The following is a 16,372-nucleotide window of genomic DNA, read 5'->3' as shown; positions in this document are numbered from 1 at the left end:
CTCTGCCCCCAGCTTTGGAACAGCCCCGTCCGTGGGCCAGACCCCAGGGGTCCCGCTCTTCCACCAGGGTCAGCCCCACAGCTGCCCTGCACCCGCAACAGACCCCCCCCCCCGAGAAAGCCCTGTACCCCCTGGGGAGCAGCCCACCCCATCCTGTGCCACCCAGCCGGCGGGATGGGTAGCACAGCGAGGAGTTACCCCCTGGGCCGTTCTGGCACCCCGAGCCTGGCCCAGCGGTGACCCGCCCCTCCGCCCTTTGTTTCCTAGCTGGTCAGATCCGGCCGGCCACCTCTCTACGGCTGTTAGTTGCCAGGTAGCCAATGTCCCAGTGATTGTCCTCGTGGTCTCTCTGGTGCCAGGCCCCAGCCCCAGACAGCCGGCATGGGTCACAGCTGCGTTTCTGGGCCTCTGCAGCGAGTAACCAACCCTGTGCCACCCGCAGGACACAGTGCAACTCATAGGGGAAACTGAGGCACACACCGTGTTCCTACAAAATATTTCCAGAAAATTCCTGCCCTGTCCCATCTTCGCTCTCACTGAAGGAATCTCGGGATTCCCAGAAACCATCCTCAAACCGCTCACTGTGCCAAGGGCCGGCTGCCATGGAGTCACGGGGAGTCACGCGGAGAAAGCTGCAAAATATGCCCCAGGACCCCTGAAAGACTCCAAAAGCAGAAGGCGACTAGGAAGAATCCCAAATCTATCGGTTTTACATCAGCTCAGGATTTGAAAGCCAGTCTCGGGATTATGGGTGAACCCGACTCATGGTCCAGGAAGAATTTCTCGACCAACGCGCCATGAAATCAGTGATATACCTGAGATATGCTACGGATATTTTCCTTCCTCTGGACACACGATCTAAAGCCCCTCATAGATTTCCACCAATCGGCCTCTCTGGGACCCTCCCACACCAGCATCAACTTCCTGGGCCCCGTGGTCAGCTTCAGCAGCGGATCCCGACAGACGCCTGGTGACAGGAAACACCCAGATCCCCTCACCGGCCTTTGGAGATGCAGTGATCACCCCAAAGGCAGCAAGAAATCTGTTCTCGACAGCCCGGCGCCAATCCATGGATCCCCCCCCATACAGTGCCCCTTTCCCGATCCATGGGTCCCACCCGCCTCCGTCACCACCCATGGTGAACCTCCTTCCGTGCCCTGAGTGCCCCAGGAGCAGCGACGGGGTGACACTAGACAATCCCCTCCCCTGCACTCCGGGACAAACCTGCCCGGGAACACGCCGCGAGAACTCGGCACCGAGTGATCACTCCACGGCTGCCCTCTCAGTGCTCGTCCTCCAAGGGAACCCGCTCCATACTTCCATCCCCCACCCCCGCTCTGTCCCCCAGCCCTGCCTCTGGCCGTCTGGCCATCCGTCCATCCCACCTCTCCCTCTGGCCGCCACCCCTCCCTCTGTCTGTCCGTCCATCCCCTACCCCTCCCTCTGGCTGGCGGTCCGTCCATCCATCCCCCACGCCCCTCTGTCTGTTTGTCCATCCCCCACCCCTCCCTCTGTCCCCCAGCCCTGCCTCTGGCTGTCTGGCCGTCCGTCCGTCCCACCCCTCCCTCTGGCCCCCACCCCTCCCTCTGTCCGTCCATCCATCCCCCACCCCTCCCTCTGGCTGGCTGTCCATCCATCCATCCCCCACGCCGCTCTGTCTGTTTGTCCATCCTCCCTCCCCTCCATCTGTCCATCCAGCCCCCCCCCCCCCCGTCTGCCTGTCTCTGGGTTGCGTGGAATGTTTCTCCCGCATTTCTCCCTTCCCCCACCAGGGGGCAGCACAGCCCCTGCTTTCCCTGTCCGAGCCGGTGACGTGCTGCGTATGGGGGCCTGGGCCGGGCTTTGGGGCAGCTGTGGGGTGGGACGGAAGAGGGGAGCTGCACCCCCCCGGGACCCACTGTCTAACTGCCCAACTGCCCCATGTGGGACCCAGAGCCCCCAGGATCAGGGCTGTGCACAGAGGGGAAACTGAGGCAGGCTGCCCCAGAGGAGCTCCATGGCCCAAATGGTCAAAGGTGGAAACAGGCAGCAGAACCTGTTAAACAAGGTTCAGGGTTTGGTATCCAGAGACCTCGGCCTGCGGCCTGGAGAGAACCCTGGAGTCCGGGCGCGCAGCCCCCGCCCCGAACTAACCACTGGGCCCCCATCCCAGAGCCAGGAGAGAACCCAGGAGTCAGGATCCAAGGTCCCACCCCTGAGTCATTAGACCCCATGTGCTCTGGGCAGGTGCTAATGAATCTCTGCAGGAAATCAGTGACCACCCGCACCCCCCTCCCCGCTAGCCCAGCCCAGCCCTGTCCCCTCCTTCCACCCCCATGGCCAGGCCGGTGCCCCTCACTCATGACCCGCAGCCCCTGCCAGCCCAGCCCTGGGCTCCCCCCAGCCCTGCCGGTGCCCCTCACTCCCGACGTGCAGCCCCCCAGGTGCCCCTCACTCCTGACCCGCAGCCCCCCAGCCCTGCCGGTGCCCCTCACTGCCGACCCACAGCCCCTGCTTGCCCGGCCGTGGGCTCCCCCCAGCTCTGCCCGTGCCCCTCACTCCTGACCCACAGCCCCCTGCCAGCCCAGTCCTGGGCTCCCCCGCCCCCATGTGTCTTCGTGACAGAGATCCAGGCTCCCAGTTGGAGTTGTCTCCCTATCTGGCTGGTCCTGGCCCATGGGAGGGGGGGGCACCAGCTGCTCTGCTTCTGCCCAGCCCTCCCCAGAAGCCTCGGAGAGGAGCCAGACGCATCCGCGTACCCCCCCAGCTACAAGGCTGGTTTGCCCCCAGTCATGGCGGGGTCCCCTGGGGCCTGTATGTCACTTAACACCTGGGGTGTGGGATGGGCACAGCCCTGAGCTATGGGGCAAGGAGCCCAGGGCTGGGCTAGCAGGGGGTTGCGGGTCAGGAGTGAGGGGCACCGGCAGGGCGGGGGGGGGAGCTGGCTGGGCTGTGACTCTGGCGGGCACCCCTGGGATCCTGGATGACGGGGGGGAGGGAGCAGCTCCGCTCAGCCGCCCCACATCGAAGTGACACATTCTGGGGTAGGCCGGGGAGGGGTCACCTGACGCCACCTTGTGTTTGGCCTCTGCTCAGCGGGGCCGGTGAGCGGTGGGGGGGGCTGAGCTGGCCTCCTCCTGCAGCATCATCTGCCAGTAGGGAAGAGAGAGCCCTGCGGTGCCCCTCACTCCTGACCCGCATCCCCCCAGCCCTGCCAGTGCCCCTCACTCCCGGCCCACAGCCCCCCAGCTCCCCCGGTGCCCCTCACTCCCAATCCGCAGCCACCCAGCCCTGCTCGTGCCCCTCACTCCCGGCCCGCAGCCCCCCAGCTCCTCCGTGCCCCTCACTCCCGGCCCGCAGCCCCCCAGCTCCCCCTGTGCCCCTCACTCCCGACTTGAAGCCCCCCAGGTGCCCCTCACTCCCAATCCGCAGCCCCCCAGCCAGGCTGGTGCCCCTCACTCCCGGCCCACAGCCCCCCAGCTCCCCCGGTGTCCCTCACTCCCGACCTGCAGGCCCCCAGCCCTGCCGGTGCCCCTCACTCCCGGCCCGCAGCCCCCCAGCCCTGCAGGTGCCCCTCACTCCTGACCCGCAGCCCCTTCCCCTGGCCTCTCTGCTATGGGTCAAGGTGGGGGGGGGAACCAAAGAGGAATAGAACCCAGGCTTCCGGGTTTGTGAACTGCTCCCCTCCGAGCTCTCTGGGGGTCGGGTTTCCCTGCTTTGTAAATCAGGGAGCTGAGCCCCCCCGCCCTGCCCAATCTGTCCCATAGGGGGGTGGGGTGGATCTGCAGGGGCTGCTGGGAAAATGGATTGATGGGGGGTGTCCGGGCTGGGGGGGGGGGTAAACAGACACCCCCCCGGGTGCTTTGCACAGCAGCTCGGCAGCCACAATTAGCCAGATCAGGCTCCTGTCAGGACTGGGTGCTAATCGGATCCGATGGGGCCAGGGTGGGGGCTGCGAGGGGCTGCGGGGAGGGGCTCCCGGGTGAGAGATGGGGGGGTCCCTGACAGGTCAGCATTCAGGAAGGGGGGTATCTGGGCCCCTCCAATCCCTGTGCCTTTCATGGGGAGGATGTGACCCGACAGGTAGGCCAAGGGCGAACCCAGGCATCCGGGTGGGGTTTTAGGGGATTCCCTGTGATGGGTGATGGGGGGGATTATTGGCTTTGTCTCCACAACAGGGTCTGCTCTATCTTGACCCGGATGCGGCAGCTGGGTGGGGAGGGAGAATTACTTACTCAAACATGCCCCCCCATGCTGCCCCCCATCTCTGACCCATCCTCCGCCCTGGCCCGGTCCCTGACCGGGTGGATAGATGGGCTCTGACAGAGCCCCACTTCCCCCGTGTCCCTCCCCCCGCACTTTGCTCCTCCCCACCCCCATTCCCACTCGCTCGCTTTGCATTTTTAATTGACATTGTCTCAGCTACACGGATTTGTACTTAACCTCCTGCCCCCTGGGCCGCCCCACAGCTCCCTGCCCTCCCCCAGCTCCTCCCCACAGCTCCCCGGCCTCCTCTAGCACCGCCTCCCCCACTCCCAGAACCGCCCACCGCAGCCCCCCTCCCCTGCCTCCCCATCACTCCCCCTCACCCAGCACTGCTGCCCCAGCTCCCCTCAGCTGGGGGGGGGGGGGGGTCAGTGCTCAGGGAGCTGGGGGAGTATGTGGGGCAGTGCTGGGGGGATGTCACAGAGGCATGCGGTATGGCTGCCCCATTTCTGGGGGACAAAGTTGGGGGCTGTGGGATTTCAGGGGATTTCTTGGGGGGGCTGCACATGGGGGGGAGGAGATGTCACTTCCCCCCTTTTCTAGCCTAGGATGGGGGGCTCTGAGAGCTCCCCCCATGCCGGGTGAGGTTTGGGGACTGCAGGGGGAGTGGAGGGATGCCGGTGGGGGTGAGGGCTGTCAGACGGGAGAGGACAGAGCTGGGGGGGCTGGCAGAGGGGGGAGGAGGCTGCCAGGCAGCGGGGGGAGGGAATGAGGGGGCTGCCAGGCAGGATCTGGTGTCAGACACACGAGATGGGGCTCCAGGCTACGAAGAATCGGAGCAAGGCCGGCGCTGCCCAGCTGGAGGGGGGCTGGGCGGGGGGGCGTGCAGAGGGGAAACGGGGGGGCCGGAGCAGTGGTGGTGCAGGGGTTGGTACAGGAGAAAGGAGGTGGGGGGTGATGGGGAAGACGAGGGGGTGTTGTGGGTGGCAGGGAGGTACAGAGCGGGTGGGTTTGGGCAGGCCCAGGCTGACCCCAAAGCTCCCAGCTGCGCTATGGGGCCGGGGCCGTGGGGAGCAGCCTGGTCTGGGGCTGGGGCTGGTGTAACCAACTTGGTATCAGCAATGATTCCCCCCCCGTGACACAGGGGGAGCCACCAGTCCCCCCGTCTAACCACTAGGCCACACTCCCCTCCCAGGTGCTGTTCCATGGGGCTCCAGCCCAGGAAAGAGGAGATGGGGGGGGAGTTCGTGTGGGTGCCCCTCACTCCCAACCTGCAGCCCCCTGTCTGCCCAGCCCTGCCCCCACCCCCAGCCTTTTCCCTTTCCTACCTGCCCAGGACTGCGCCCACCTTTCCCGATCCCCCCACCCCAGCTCCTGCCCCCCCCCATAGGCCCACAGGGCTGGGCAGGCTCCCTCCAATCACCTATGGGGGGCGCTGCCTCCACTGCGGGGGGGACTTGGCAGTCTGAGGACAGTGGGGTTAGGAGAAGACCACCCCCCCACTCTGCTCCCCCCACCGCTCTGCCCCCCACCCCCATGTGTCCCCAGTCCTGAGTGGCTCTGGGGGTTTTCTCCAAGCACTGGAGCGTGGGCTGATCGCCCAGGACTGCTCCCCCCGGTCCCCCCGGCCCCCCCGCTCCTCCCCCGACACCCCCCCTCCGCAACCCATTGGAGAGAATTAAGTTCAAAGCTGACACTGTGGCTTAGCACAAATGTCACCACACGGTGGCCTGGCCCCCCCCCCGCACGTCCATCCCCCCCAGCGCCCCCCCGCCTCCCCCCAGCGCCTGGGAACTTTATTTATTTCTCTACGAGCCCGCTTGGCAGCCAGACCTGGCACGGAGCTGGGCAGAGATAGGTGCCTAGCGGGGCACTGGGGGCCAGCCAGGGAGGCTCAGAGAGGTGTGGAGCTGGTACAATGGGGGGCTAGAGGCTGCCCATGAGGGGACCCTGACTTTGTCCAGGATCGTAGGCAAGGTATGTGGGGCGAGAGCGCCTGGGGGGGCCTGGGATGGGCACATTGGGGAGTGCGGGGGGGTCGTGGTGCTGGTGGAATGGGGGTCGTGGTGCCAAGGTTTGGGGGTCACAGAGGGTGGGAGGGGGGTTGTGGCACTGAAGAATGGGGGTATCGGAGAGGCTGGGGGTGTGATGGAGGAATCGGGGGGCTCCCAGAGCCAGGAAAATGGGGGGGTCCCTGGTGCCACATCCCCACAAATCCCCGGGGATTCCTTTCTGGGGGTCCTTGCCCCTCCCTTATGGACCTTTCCCAATTCCCCCCCACCTCATTAGTACAGTTACATCCATGAAGGGTGGGTCTGTGCGGCTGCCCCCCAGGGCAGGGGGCGGATTTTCCATCCTTCCCCCCCGCCTCTGCATTTTGTTCCCATGTTTACTTTGCAGGCAGGTGGACAGTGCTCGCGGCTTTAGTACCCTCGGACCGACCCAGTACCGGCACCGACCCGATCCCACCGGCACCGACCCGGAACCGGCACCGACCCGATCCCACCGGTACTGACCTGATACTGGCACCGACCCGGAACCGGCACCGACCCGATCCCACCGGTACTGACCTGATACTGGCACCGACCCGATCCCACCGGCACCGACCCGGAACCGGCACCGACCCGATCCCACTGGTACTGACCTGATACTGGCACCGACCCGGAACCGGCACCGACCCGATCCCACCGGTACTGACCTGATACTGGCACCGACCCGATCCCACCGGCACCGACCCGGAACCGGCACCGACCCGATCCCACCAGTACCAAACCAATAACTGACACCAATCCCACCGGGATCCACACACCAGAGCCAGACAGGATCCAAGGTATTTCCACCCATGGACTCAGGCATTCGGGTGGGGCAGGTCATGTGGGCTTCACAGAGGGATAGACCCATACACTGGGGGGGCCACGGCGCATTTCCAGGTAGGCTGGGGTGTTGGGGGGTGACAGGACACAGAATGGGGAAACTCTCTGCTTTGCCAGTGCCCCTCAATCCCGACCCACAGCCCCCCGCTTCCTCCCCAGCTCTGCCAGTACCCCTCGGTCCCGACCCACAGCCCCCCACTTCCCCCCCAGCTCTGCCAGTGCCCCTCGATCCCGACCCACAGCCCCCGCTTCCCCCCAGCTCTGCCGGTGCCCCTCACTCTCGATTCTCAAGCTGTGCTCATAGGAGTCAGGGGGGCCCTCTCAACTGGGTGTTTTCTGGGGACGGGGAGGGACAGCCCAACATTGCTAAAGGGCAGCAGAGAGACCCACCCTGAGGGGGGTAGGGGAGGGGATCTGGCAAGGGAGGGTGTATGACATGAGAGACAGATGGATCGATAGGGGTGGGGGGGATGGATGGATGGAGATGGATGGAAGTGGCTGGATGAATGGATGGCCGGCCGGATGGATGGACAGAGATGGACGGACAGACGGATGGATGGATGGATGGATGGATGGATGGATGGATGGATGGATGGAGAAGGACGGATGGACGGATGGATGGATGGACAGAGAAGGATGGACAGACGGACGAACAGAGATGGATGGACGGACGGATGGATGGATGGACGGATGGAGAGAGATGGACAGACAGGGAGGGACAGACGGACAGAGATGGACAGACAGAGAGGGACAGACGGACAGATGGATGGATGGACGGACAGAGATGGACAGACAGAGAGGGACGGATGGAGAGAAGGACGGATGGATGGAAGGACGGACAGACGGACGGATGGATGGACAGAGATGGATGGACGGACGGTCGGATGGATGGACAGAAATGGATGGACGGACGGACGGACGGATGGATGGAGATGGATAGATGGACGGACGGATGGATGGATGGATGGACGGACAGACGGATGGATGGATGGATGGATGGATGGATAGAGATGGACGGATGGACAGATGGATGGACGGACGGACGGATGGATGGATGGATGGATGGACAGAAATGGACGGACGGACGGACGGATGGATGGATGGATGGATGGACAGAGATGGACGGACGGACGGACGGATGGATGGACGGATGGATGGATGGACAGAAATGGACGGACGGACGGATGGATGGATGGATGGATGGATGGATAGAGATGGACGGATGGACAGATGGATGGACGGACGGACGGATGGATGGATGGACAGAGATGGATGGACGGACGGACAGATGGATGGACAGAAATGGACGGACGGACGGACGGACGGACGGACGGATGGATGGATGGATGGATGGATGGATGGACAGAAATGGATGGATGGATGGACAGAGATGGATGGACGGACGGACAGATGGATGGACAGAAATGGACGGACGGACGGACGGACGGACGGATGGATGGATGGATGGATGGACAGAAATGGATGGATGGATGGACAGAGATGGATGGACGGACGGATGGATGGACAGAAATGGATGGATGGATAGAGATGGATGGACGGACAGATGGATGGATGGATGGATGGATGGATGGATGGACAGAAATGGACGGACGGACGGACGAACGGAAGGATGGATGGATGGATGGACAGAGATGGACGGACGGACGGACGGATGGATGGACGGATAGAGATGGACGGATGGACAGATGGATGGACGGACGGACGGATGGATGGATGGACAGAGATGGATGGACGGACGGACGGATGGATGGACAGAAATGGACGGACGGACGGACGGATGGATGGATGGATGGATGGATGGATGGACAGAAATGGATGGATGGATAGAGATGGATGGACGGATGGATGGATTGACAGAGATGGATGGACGGACGGACGGACGGATGGATGGATGAAGCTGCCGCTGTCTGGGGCAGCCTGTCTGGTCCCTCTTGTCTCTCCCCAGTCCCACTGCAGGGAGGGGCCAACCACTCTCAACCCAGCCTGGGGGGCTGACCACAGCCCCTTTAGCCCCCGCCCCAGCTCGGTGCCCCCCCCAATGGCTCACTGTGACATGGGGGGGAGGGCTTCATGGAGGCTCCGGGGGGTGTCCAGCAGAATTCACATCTCCGCAGAAGCAATCCTCCCCCGTGCCTCAGTTTCCCCCTTTGTGCAATGGTGCCCAGGGACCAGAGCCTTCCCAGAGGCAGGGATAGCTGGGCCCAGCCCCCTGTACAGAGCTAGAAACCTGAGCCCCCCCAGCCCCCCGGTCCGGCTCCATTGTGTGTGAGTCACAGGCAAAGGGAGAATGTGGCTGGGTCCCCGGATCGGTGGAGCTGTGGGCTGGGGGCTGGGCCGGGCTGGCAGGGGGCTGCGGGTTGGGAGTGAGGGGTACCGGCAGGGCTCAGGGGGTGCAGGGCTGGGCTAGCAGGGGGCTGCGGGTCGGGAGTGACGGGCACTGGTAGGGCTCGGGGGGTGCAGGGCTGGGCTAGCAGGGGGCTGCTGGTCGGGAGTGAGGGGCAAAGGAGGAGCCCCTCCTTCCCCAGCGCCCCCTGCCACCCGGCACGGCAGCTGCACCCCTGGGGGGGAAGGGGGGGTCCTGTGAAGGACGCTGCAGTGCCTGGGGCCTGCTGATTTTGCGGCAGAGACATCTGCTGCCCCCGTCGCCGGCCCCCGCGCCCCACCCCAGAGCCAGCCGCATCCCTGCGTCCCCGTTCACCGGCTGTGTCTTTCGTCTGGCTCTCGGCAGGCCCCCGGAACGGCTGCTGCCCCAAGTCCCCTGCCTAGGGGGTGACCCCCTGGCCGCCCCCCGCCGCCCCGGCGCCGGTCCATGGGGGCAGATGGAATGTATGAGAAGATCAAGATGCTGAACATTCAGAGCACGGGCTGGGGCGGGCGGCAGGATTGGTACCCAGATGGGCTGGTCCCCGGGCAGCCCAACCCAGGTAGGTGTGGGGCAGGGGCAGGGGAGGGGGGAGCCCTGAGCCCTCAGCCTGTTCTCCCCTCCCCCGCTGCTGGGAAACCCCCCATCCCAGCCTGTGCGCCCCACAGCACCCCGTCCCCATTCTGGGATCCATCCCCAAACCCCCCTGCCAGCCTGTGCCCCCCACACAACCCCCTTCCCACACTGCCGGGATCCCTCCCTGACCCCTAGCTCTGCTCTCCCCACACCTCTCCCCTCCCCCATTGCCTTCCTCTTCCCCTTCCTTCTCCCTCCACCCTCCCCCTCCTCCTTCATCTCCCTCCCCCGCCCCATTGCTGGGGGATATTTCTCACTGTGACCCCAGCAGAGCCCCCCCACAAAAAAAGATGGTTGAGGGGTGAGGCCAGGCTGGTGATGGGGGGGAGAACAGGGGGTGGGGTTCAGCCCCTCCCCCTGCTCTGGCGCTCGGTCCCTGGCCTGTCACCTGCCCAGCGGGGGCTGGGAAGCATCATGTTGGGGGGGGGGCGAGCCCAGCCAGGGCTGTCACTTCGCATCAGGGTGGCAGAGCTGATGGGCGGGTTTGTGTCCCCCGCGGGCGCCGGGTGCAGCGCCAGCTGACGGGCCTTGATACAGGACATGGGCAGCGCTGGGATGGGGGGGCACGGCTGGGACAGGGGGAGCAGCGGCGGGATCTGCGGGGGGGCAGAGATGGGGGAGAATTTATCCAGCCTCCCCCAACATCACCGTCCCCCACCTCACTCATGACTCCCAGCCTTGTCAATGCCCCTCACTCCCGACCCGAAGCCCCCTGCCAGCCCAGGGCTTGGCTCCCCCCGGCCCTGCCAGTGCCCCTCACTCCCGACCCCCAGTCCCCTGCTAGCCCAGCCCTGGGCTCCCCCCGGCCCTGCCAGTGCCCCTCACTCCCGACCCAAAGCCCCTGCTAGCCCAACCCTGGGTTCCCCCCAGCCCTGCCGGTGCACCTCACTCCCGACCCAAAGCCCCTGCTAGCCCAACCCTGGGTTCCCCCCAGCCCTGCCGGTGCACCTCACTCCCGACCCAAAGCCCCTGCTAGCCCAACCCTGGGTTCCCCCCAGCCCTGCCGGTGCACCTCACTCCCGACCCAAAGCCCCTGCTAGCCCAACCCTGGGCTCCGCCCGGCCCTGCCGGTGCCCCTCACTCCTGACCCAAAGCCCCTGCTAGCCCAACCCTGGGCTCCCCCCAGCCCTGCCGGTGCCCCTCACTCCCGACCCGCAGCCCCTGCCAGGCCAGCCCTACCGGTGCCCCTTTTCCCCACGAGGGGAGCTAGTCCATAGGGGGGCTCCCCTTCCCACAGACCCTTCCCCGGGAGGGGTGATGCGTCTCCCCACTTCGCACCCCTAGACAGCTGCCAGCAGCTGGAGGGTGGGCTGGAGCCCGAGCCCCTGCCCGGGGCCAGTGCCGACGACCCGGACGACTCGCAGCTCCGGCTGCAGCTGAAACGCAAACTGCAAAGGAACCGAACGTCCTTCAGCCAGGAGCAGATCGAGGCCCTGGAGAAAGGTGATGGGGGGCCGGGCGGGAGCGTGGGTATGAGCCGGACTCTGGGGTGTCACAGGCCGGGGCTGTCGGGGTGTCTCGGATCCACAGACAAAATATTATGAACAATAATCCCACTTTGTCACACTTGGGTGTATCTGGGGGGCTGGAGATGTGGGGGGACTGGGCATATCCAGGTGTCCCGGGAACTGCTCAGAGCCAATCCAGGCAGGATTCGGGGGCAGCGTCTCCCCTTGGGGTGCCCTCCCACCAGGGCTGGGAGCCTGCTCGGCTTCGGTGCCCTCCTGGGTCTGACCGCAGCGCGTCCAGCACCCCATGAGCTCCCCACAGAGAGCCCACCCGGATGGGACCCCTGGGGAAGCCTCACCCTGCCCCCCAACCCCGCAGCCAGCCGGGACTCCCAGCCAGTGGGTAACGCAGCAGGGTTATTTGCCGACGGGAACACAGCGTGGGGCAGAGCTGGTGAGCACAGACAGCAAAGTCCATCTTGGGGGGACCCAGAGCGTGGAGCCCTGGACTCCTTCCCCCCCCCGCACAAGTCCCAAACCAGGAGACTGACCCCTTCCCGCAGCCCAGCCCCGGACCTAGTTGCCAGGCTGGCCGGTCTCTATGCCCAGGTGGCCCTGGGGCGGTATCCCACTGTCACGGTGTGTGGGGGCGTCAGGGCCCTGCGCCCCCCACTTCCTGTGATTCACCAGGACTGTCCATCAGCCAGGAACACAGAAGGTTTATTAGCTGACAGGAACACAGCCCAAACCAGAGCTTGTAGGTACAGGAACCAGGACCCCTTAGTCAGGTCCCTCTGGGGGGCTGGGGAGCCCAGACCCCGGTTCTGGGCCTCCCCCCCAGCCAGCCCCAAACTGAAACTCCTTCCCGCCGCCTCCCCCAGCCACCCCCCCTCAGCCCCTCCTCCAACCTTTGTCCAGTTTCCCGGGCAGAAGGTGTCACCTGGCCCCAGCCCCCTGCTGGGCTCAGGTCACCTGCGCCAGTATCGTCCCCACAGGGAAGCTCCCCCCCCCGTACCCCCCACCACCATCAGTACCAAAGCAGCCGGTAAAGGAGCGAAACGCCCCCGCAACATTCCCAGGTTAATACTCCCTACCCCATCACACCCAGCTGCCCACTAGGGGTCGCTGCAGCGCTCACACCCCCTTATCCCACCACCTAGACACACTGGGGAAACTGAGGCACACACATCACGAGAAAATATTAAGAACTTTCCCAATTTGTCACACTGGGGTACTGGAGATGTGGGGGGACCCAGGGAACCCTGCGCGTATCTGGGAGGCTGGTGATGCAGGGGAACCTGGGGAGCCCTGGGCATATCCTGGGGGGTCGGAAATGCGGGGGAACCGGGGATCCCTGGGTTCCATGTGCATGGGAGGCTCCAGGGGCAGCACTTGGTGGGGGCACTGGGGTTTTGAGGGTGCCGAGAGGACTCTAGGGATACGGGGGCCTGAGTGGGGGGCCCTGTCTCTGACTGTGCTGCCCCCCCCACACAGAGTTTGAGCGCACTCACTACCCCGACGTCTTTGCCCGCGAGCGCCTGGCTGCCAAGATCGACCTGCCCGAGGCCCGGATCCAGGTGAGGAAGACCCCCCCATATCCCCTCAGGGCCCTCCCACCACAAGGGAGACCCCCTAATCCACCCAGGGGTTCCCCACCCCAAGGGAGACCCCTCAAATCCAGGGACACCCCTGATCCCCAGAAGTGGCCCCCTGCCCCAAGAGGCCCCCCCCAGAGGGACACCTTTGCCCCAAGGAGACCCCCTGGCTCCAGGGTTACCCACTCAACCCCTAGTGGGGAGACCCTTGGTACAGCCCCATGGGGAAACCCCCCACTCCAAAGGAGATCTCCGACCCTCCAACGGGGACCCTCATTCACCACCCTGAGGGAACCCCCCACAGGCCCTTTGGGGGGACAGCGCTGTCTGGGGGGGCTCCACCTGCACAGGGACCCTGACGCCTGCCCCCCCTCCCGCAGGTCTGGTTCTCCAACCGACGGGCCAAGTGGCGGCGTGAGGAGAAGCTACGGAACCAGCGGCGCCAGACGGGTGGATCCGGGCACCTGGCCATGGGCAGCGGGGCCTTCCCTGGCTGCGGGGCCTTCCCGGCCATGCCCCCCGCCGGGTCAGGTACACCCCGCTGCTGTCTGGCATCCCCCCACTGCCCTCCATCCCCCCTGCCCCCGGTACCCCCCAGTGCCCCCCATCCCCATTGACACCCAGTACCCCCCACTGCCCCCAGTACCCCCCCACTGCTCTCCATCCTCACTGCCCCCTGATACCCCCTCTACTGCCCCCCATCCCCACTGCCCTCCTGTCCCCCATCCATACCGTTTCCTGGATCAGGGATCTCCCATGGCTCCCTCAGCCCCTCCACCCCCACCCCCATACACCCCAGTCTGTGCCACCACTTGCCAGATCAAGTACCGCCCCCCCCCCCCACTACCACCAGTCGCCAGGCTGCAGAGTGTCGGCCGGTCTCTGTGCCCGGGCGGCAATATCCCACCTGCCCTCTAGGGGTCGCTGCAGCACTCACACCCCGTCGTCCCACTACCAAGATACTTGAGTAACACACAGGGGAAACTGAGGCAAGCAGTATAAAACACTAAGAACGGTCCTGCTGTGTCCCTACCCCAACCCGCACCCGCCAAAACACTCCCCTAAAGGACGCCATATCCAACCCCGGCTAGTGGATGACTGTCCTCTCCCACCAGGTGCCATGCTGGGGCGCAGCGACGGCCCCCTCCCCAACAGCTATGGAGCCCTCCCACCCGTGCCCAGCTTCTCCATGGCCAACAGCCTTCCCATGCAGGTGAGGGGGGCTGGGACCTGCTGGGGAGGGAGCATGGAGAGGGCCTGGGGGGGCACATGGGGTTGATGTGGGGTGAGGGGGGGTCAGCCTGGGGGCGGTCCGTGGGGAGGAGAGCTTGGCCTGGGAGGGATCTATGGGGTTGGTGGGGGGGGCTCAGCCCAGGGAAGGGGTATGTAGGGTCCGAATGGGTGGAGAACTCGGTTTGTGAGGGTTACGTGGGGTCGGTGGGGGCACTCAGCCCGGAGGAATAAATGGGGGGGGCTCGGCCCAAGGGGTGGGGTTGGTGTGTGTGGGGGGCCTCAACCTAGGGGGGTATGTGGGTCAGTATGAGGGGGGACTCAGCCTGGGGGGGTATGTGGGGTTGGCATGGGGGGAGCTCAGCCCAGGGAGGTTTATGGGGGGGCAGTGGGGGGGACTCAGACCAGGGGGGTTACAGGGGGCTTAGCAAAGGTGTCTCACAGACCCCCCCCCCGCAGGCTGTCCAGCCAGTCGCCAGCCAGGGCACCTCGTCCTTCTCCTGCATGATCCCGGGCAGCTCCTCGGGGCGCGGCTACGACCCCTACGGCCCGGCCCAGCTCCCGGCCCACATGGGCAGCCCCAGTCTGGGCGCCGGCACCAGCACCTCCACCGGTGAGGGGGGGACCCTCGGGGCAAAGCATCATGGGAGCAGGGCTAACGCCAGGGGGGCGGGCAAAGGATTCTGGGAGCAACGTCAACGCTTTGTCTTACCCCCCACCCACTGGGGCCACCCCCAGCATTATGGGATTAGTGGGTGATGGGCATTGGTCTCTTATACATCCCCAGGCCTGGCGCAGCCCATATGGACCAGCTGCCCCTGGGCACAGGCTCCGTGGCCTGGCATGGCCTGTGTGGACCAGCTGCCCCTGGGCACAGGCTCCGTGGCCTGGCACGGCCTGTGTGGACCAGCTGCCCCTGGGCACAGTCTCTGCGGCAGGTGGGTCCTTGGGGGCTCTCTCCTGACTGCCTAACGCCCCGTCTCTCTCTGCCCCCAGGTCTCATCTCCCCCGGCGTGTCGGTCCCTGTGCAGGTCCCTGGCGGGGACCCGGAGCTCCCTCAATATTGGCCCCGTCTGTAATGACGGGAGAAAACGGATCCTTCTCGGGGGGGCAGGGTGGGGGCTGTGCCCGCCCCCCTAGGGGGGCAGACCCCATGGCTGTGGGTGGGGGTGGTGCAGGGATTCCCCCAGCTGCCCAGGGTAAGTCCTAGCCAGGAAGGGGGAACCCTCTGCCCCCCCCAATCTGAGGGAGCCCCCTGCCCCCCCAATCCCCAGTCACCCCCTCCCATTCCCGCATGTCGGAGTTTGTCTATTAGAGATGCTGTGACCCACTGTGGTGTGCGTTGGGGGGGGACAAACCTCCCCATTACCGAGCCCTTCCCCACGTCCGCCTTCCCTCTCCCTGGGGGGGTGTGGGGCACCCCCCTCTCTTGTGTTCCCCTCCCCTCACCCCCAGAGAGGGGGGCAGTAAAGAACCAGGGGGAGCTGGCAAAGGATGCTAGGAGAAGCGCTCAGGCCTCACAAAGGATGCTGGGAGACACGTCAACTCGGCCAGGCTGGCAAAGGATTCTGGGAAAGGTGTCAGCTCCTCGTCCTCCCAGGGCATGATGAGATAGTGGGTGACCCCCACACACCCATCACGGGTGAGGGGGGCTGTCTGCCCCCCCAGCTCCCGCTCACCCCCAGATCTTTCCCTGCAGGGATGGACCCATCTGGGGCTGATAGATCCTGGGGGGTGGGGGAGAAAGGCCAAATTCTCCCCCCGCCCCAACCCCTGACCTGTCCCCCCAGCCCTGTGACATCCCCCCTTTGACCTCACTCTGAGGCCCCCGCTGTGGTAGGTTGTCTGGTGTGTCAATAAAGGCCGTCTGTAAATAACAACAGGCCCCCGTTGTCCGTCTGTCCGGCTGGCTGTATGGGAAAGGGCCCCCCCGCGCCCGCCATCAGACCCTCGGGCCCCTCCGCCTCCCAGCCGCAGAGACCCTACAATAAACACCCCAGCCAGCAGCAAGCCCCGGGAGCA

At 65.4% G+C, this 16,372-nt stretch overlaps 1 protein-coding gene across 1 annotated transcript; it reads left to right on the top strand.

Moving 5' to 3' along the window:
- Positions 1 to 6,067: 6,067 nt before the first annotated feature.
- Positions 6,068 to 16,122, top strand: LOC119847225 (paired box protein Pax-6-like). Its single transcript, XM_038381815.2, has 9 exons — positions 6,068 to 6,162; positions 6,586 to 7,015; positions 9,808 to 10,003; positions 11,362 to 11,520; positions 13,020 to 13,102; positions 13,501 to 13,651; positions 14,236 to 14,333; positions 14,810 to 14,963; positions 15,347 to 16,122. Exons 3-9 carry the CDS (start codon positions 9,889 to 9,891, stop codon positions 15,427 to 15,429), a joined length of 843 nt encoding a protein of 280 aa, XP_038237743.1. The 5' UTR covers positions 6,068 to 6,162; positions 6,586 to 7,015; positions 9,808 to 9,888; the 3' UTR covers positions 15,430 to 16,122.
- The last annotated feature ends 250 nt before the right edge of the window (positions 16,123 to 16,372 follow it).

Source organism: Dermochelys coriacea, chromosome 23 (assembly GCF_009764565.3).
Source record: "Dermochelys coriacea isolate rDerCor1 chromosome 23, rDerCor1.pri.v4, whole genome shotgun sequence".
Lineage (NCBI taxonomy): Eukaryota > Metazoa > Chordata > Testudines > Dermochelyidae > Dermochelys > Dermochelys coriacea.
The sequence above is the reverse complement of the archived record's forward strand: the minus strand, read 5'-3'. Positions and strand labels throughout refer to the sequence as shown.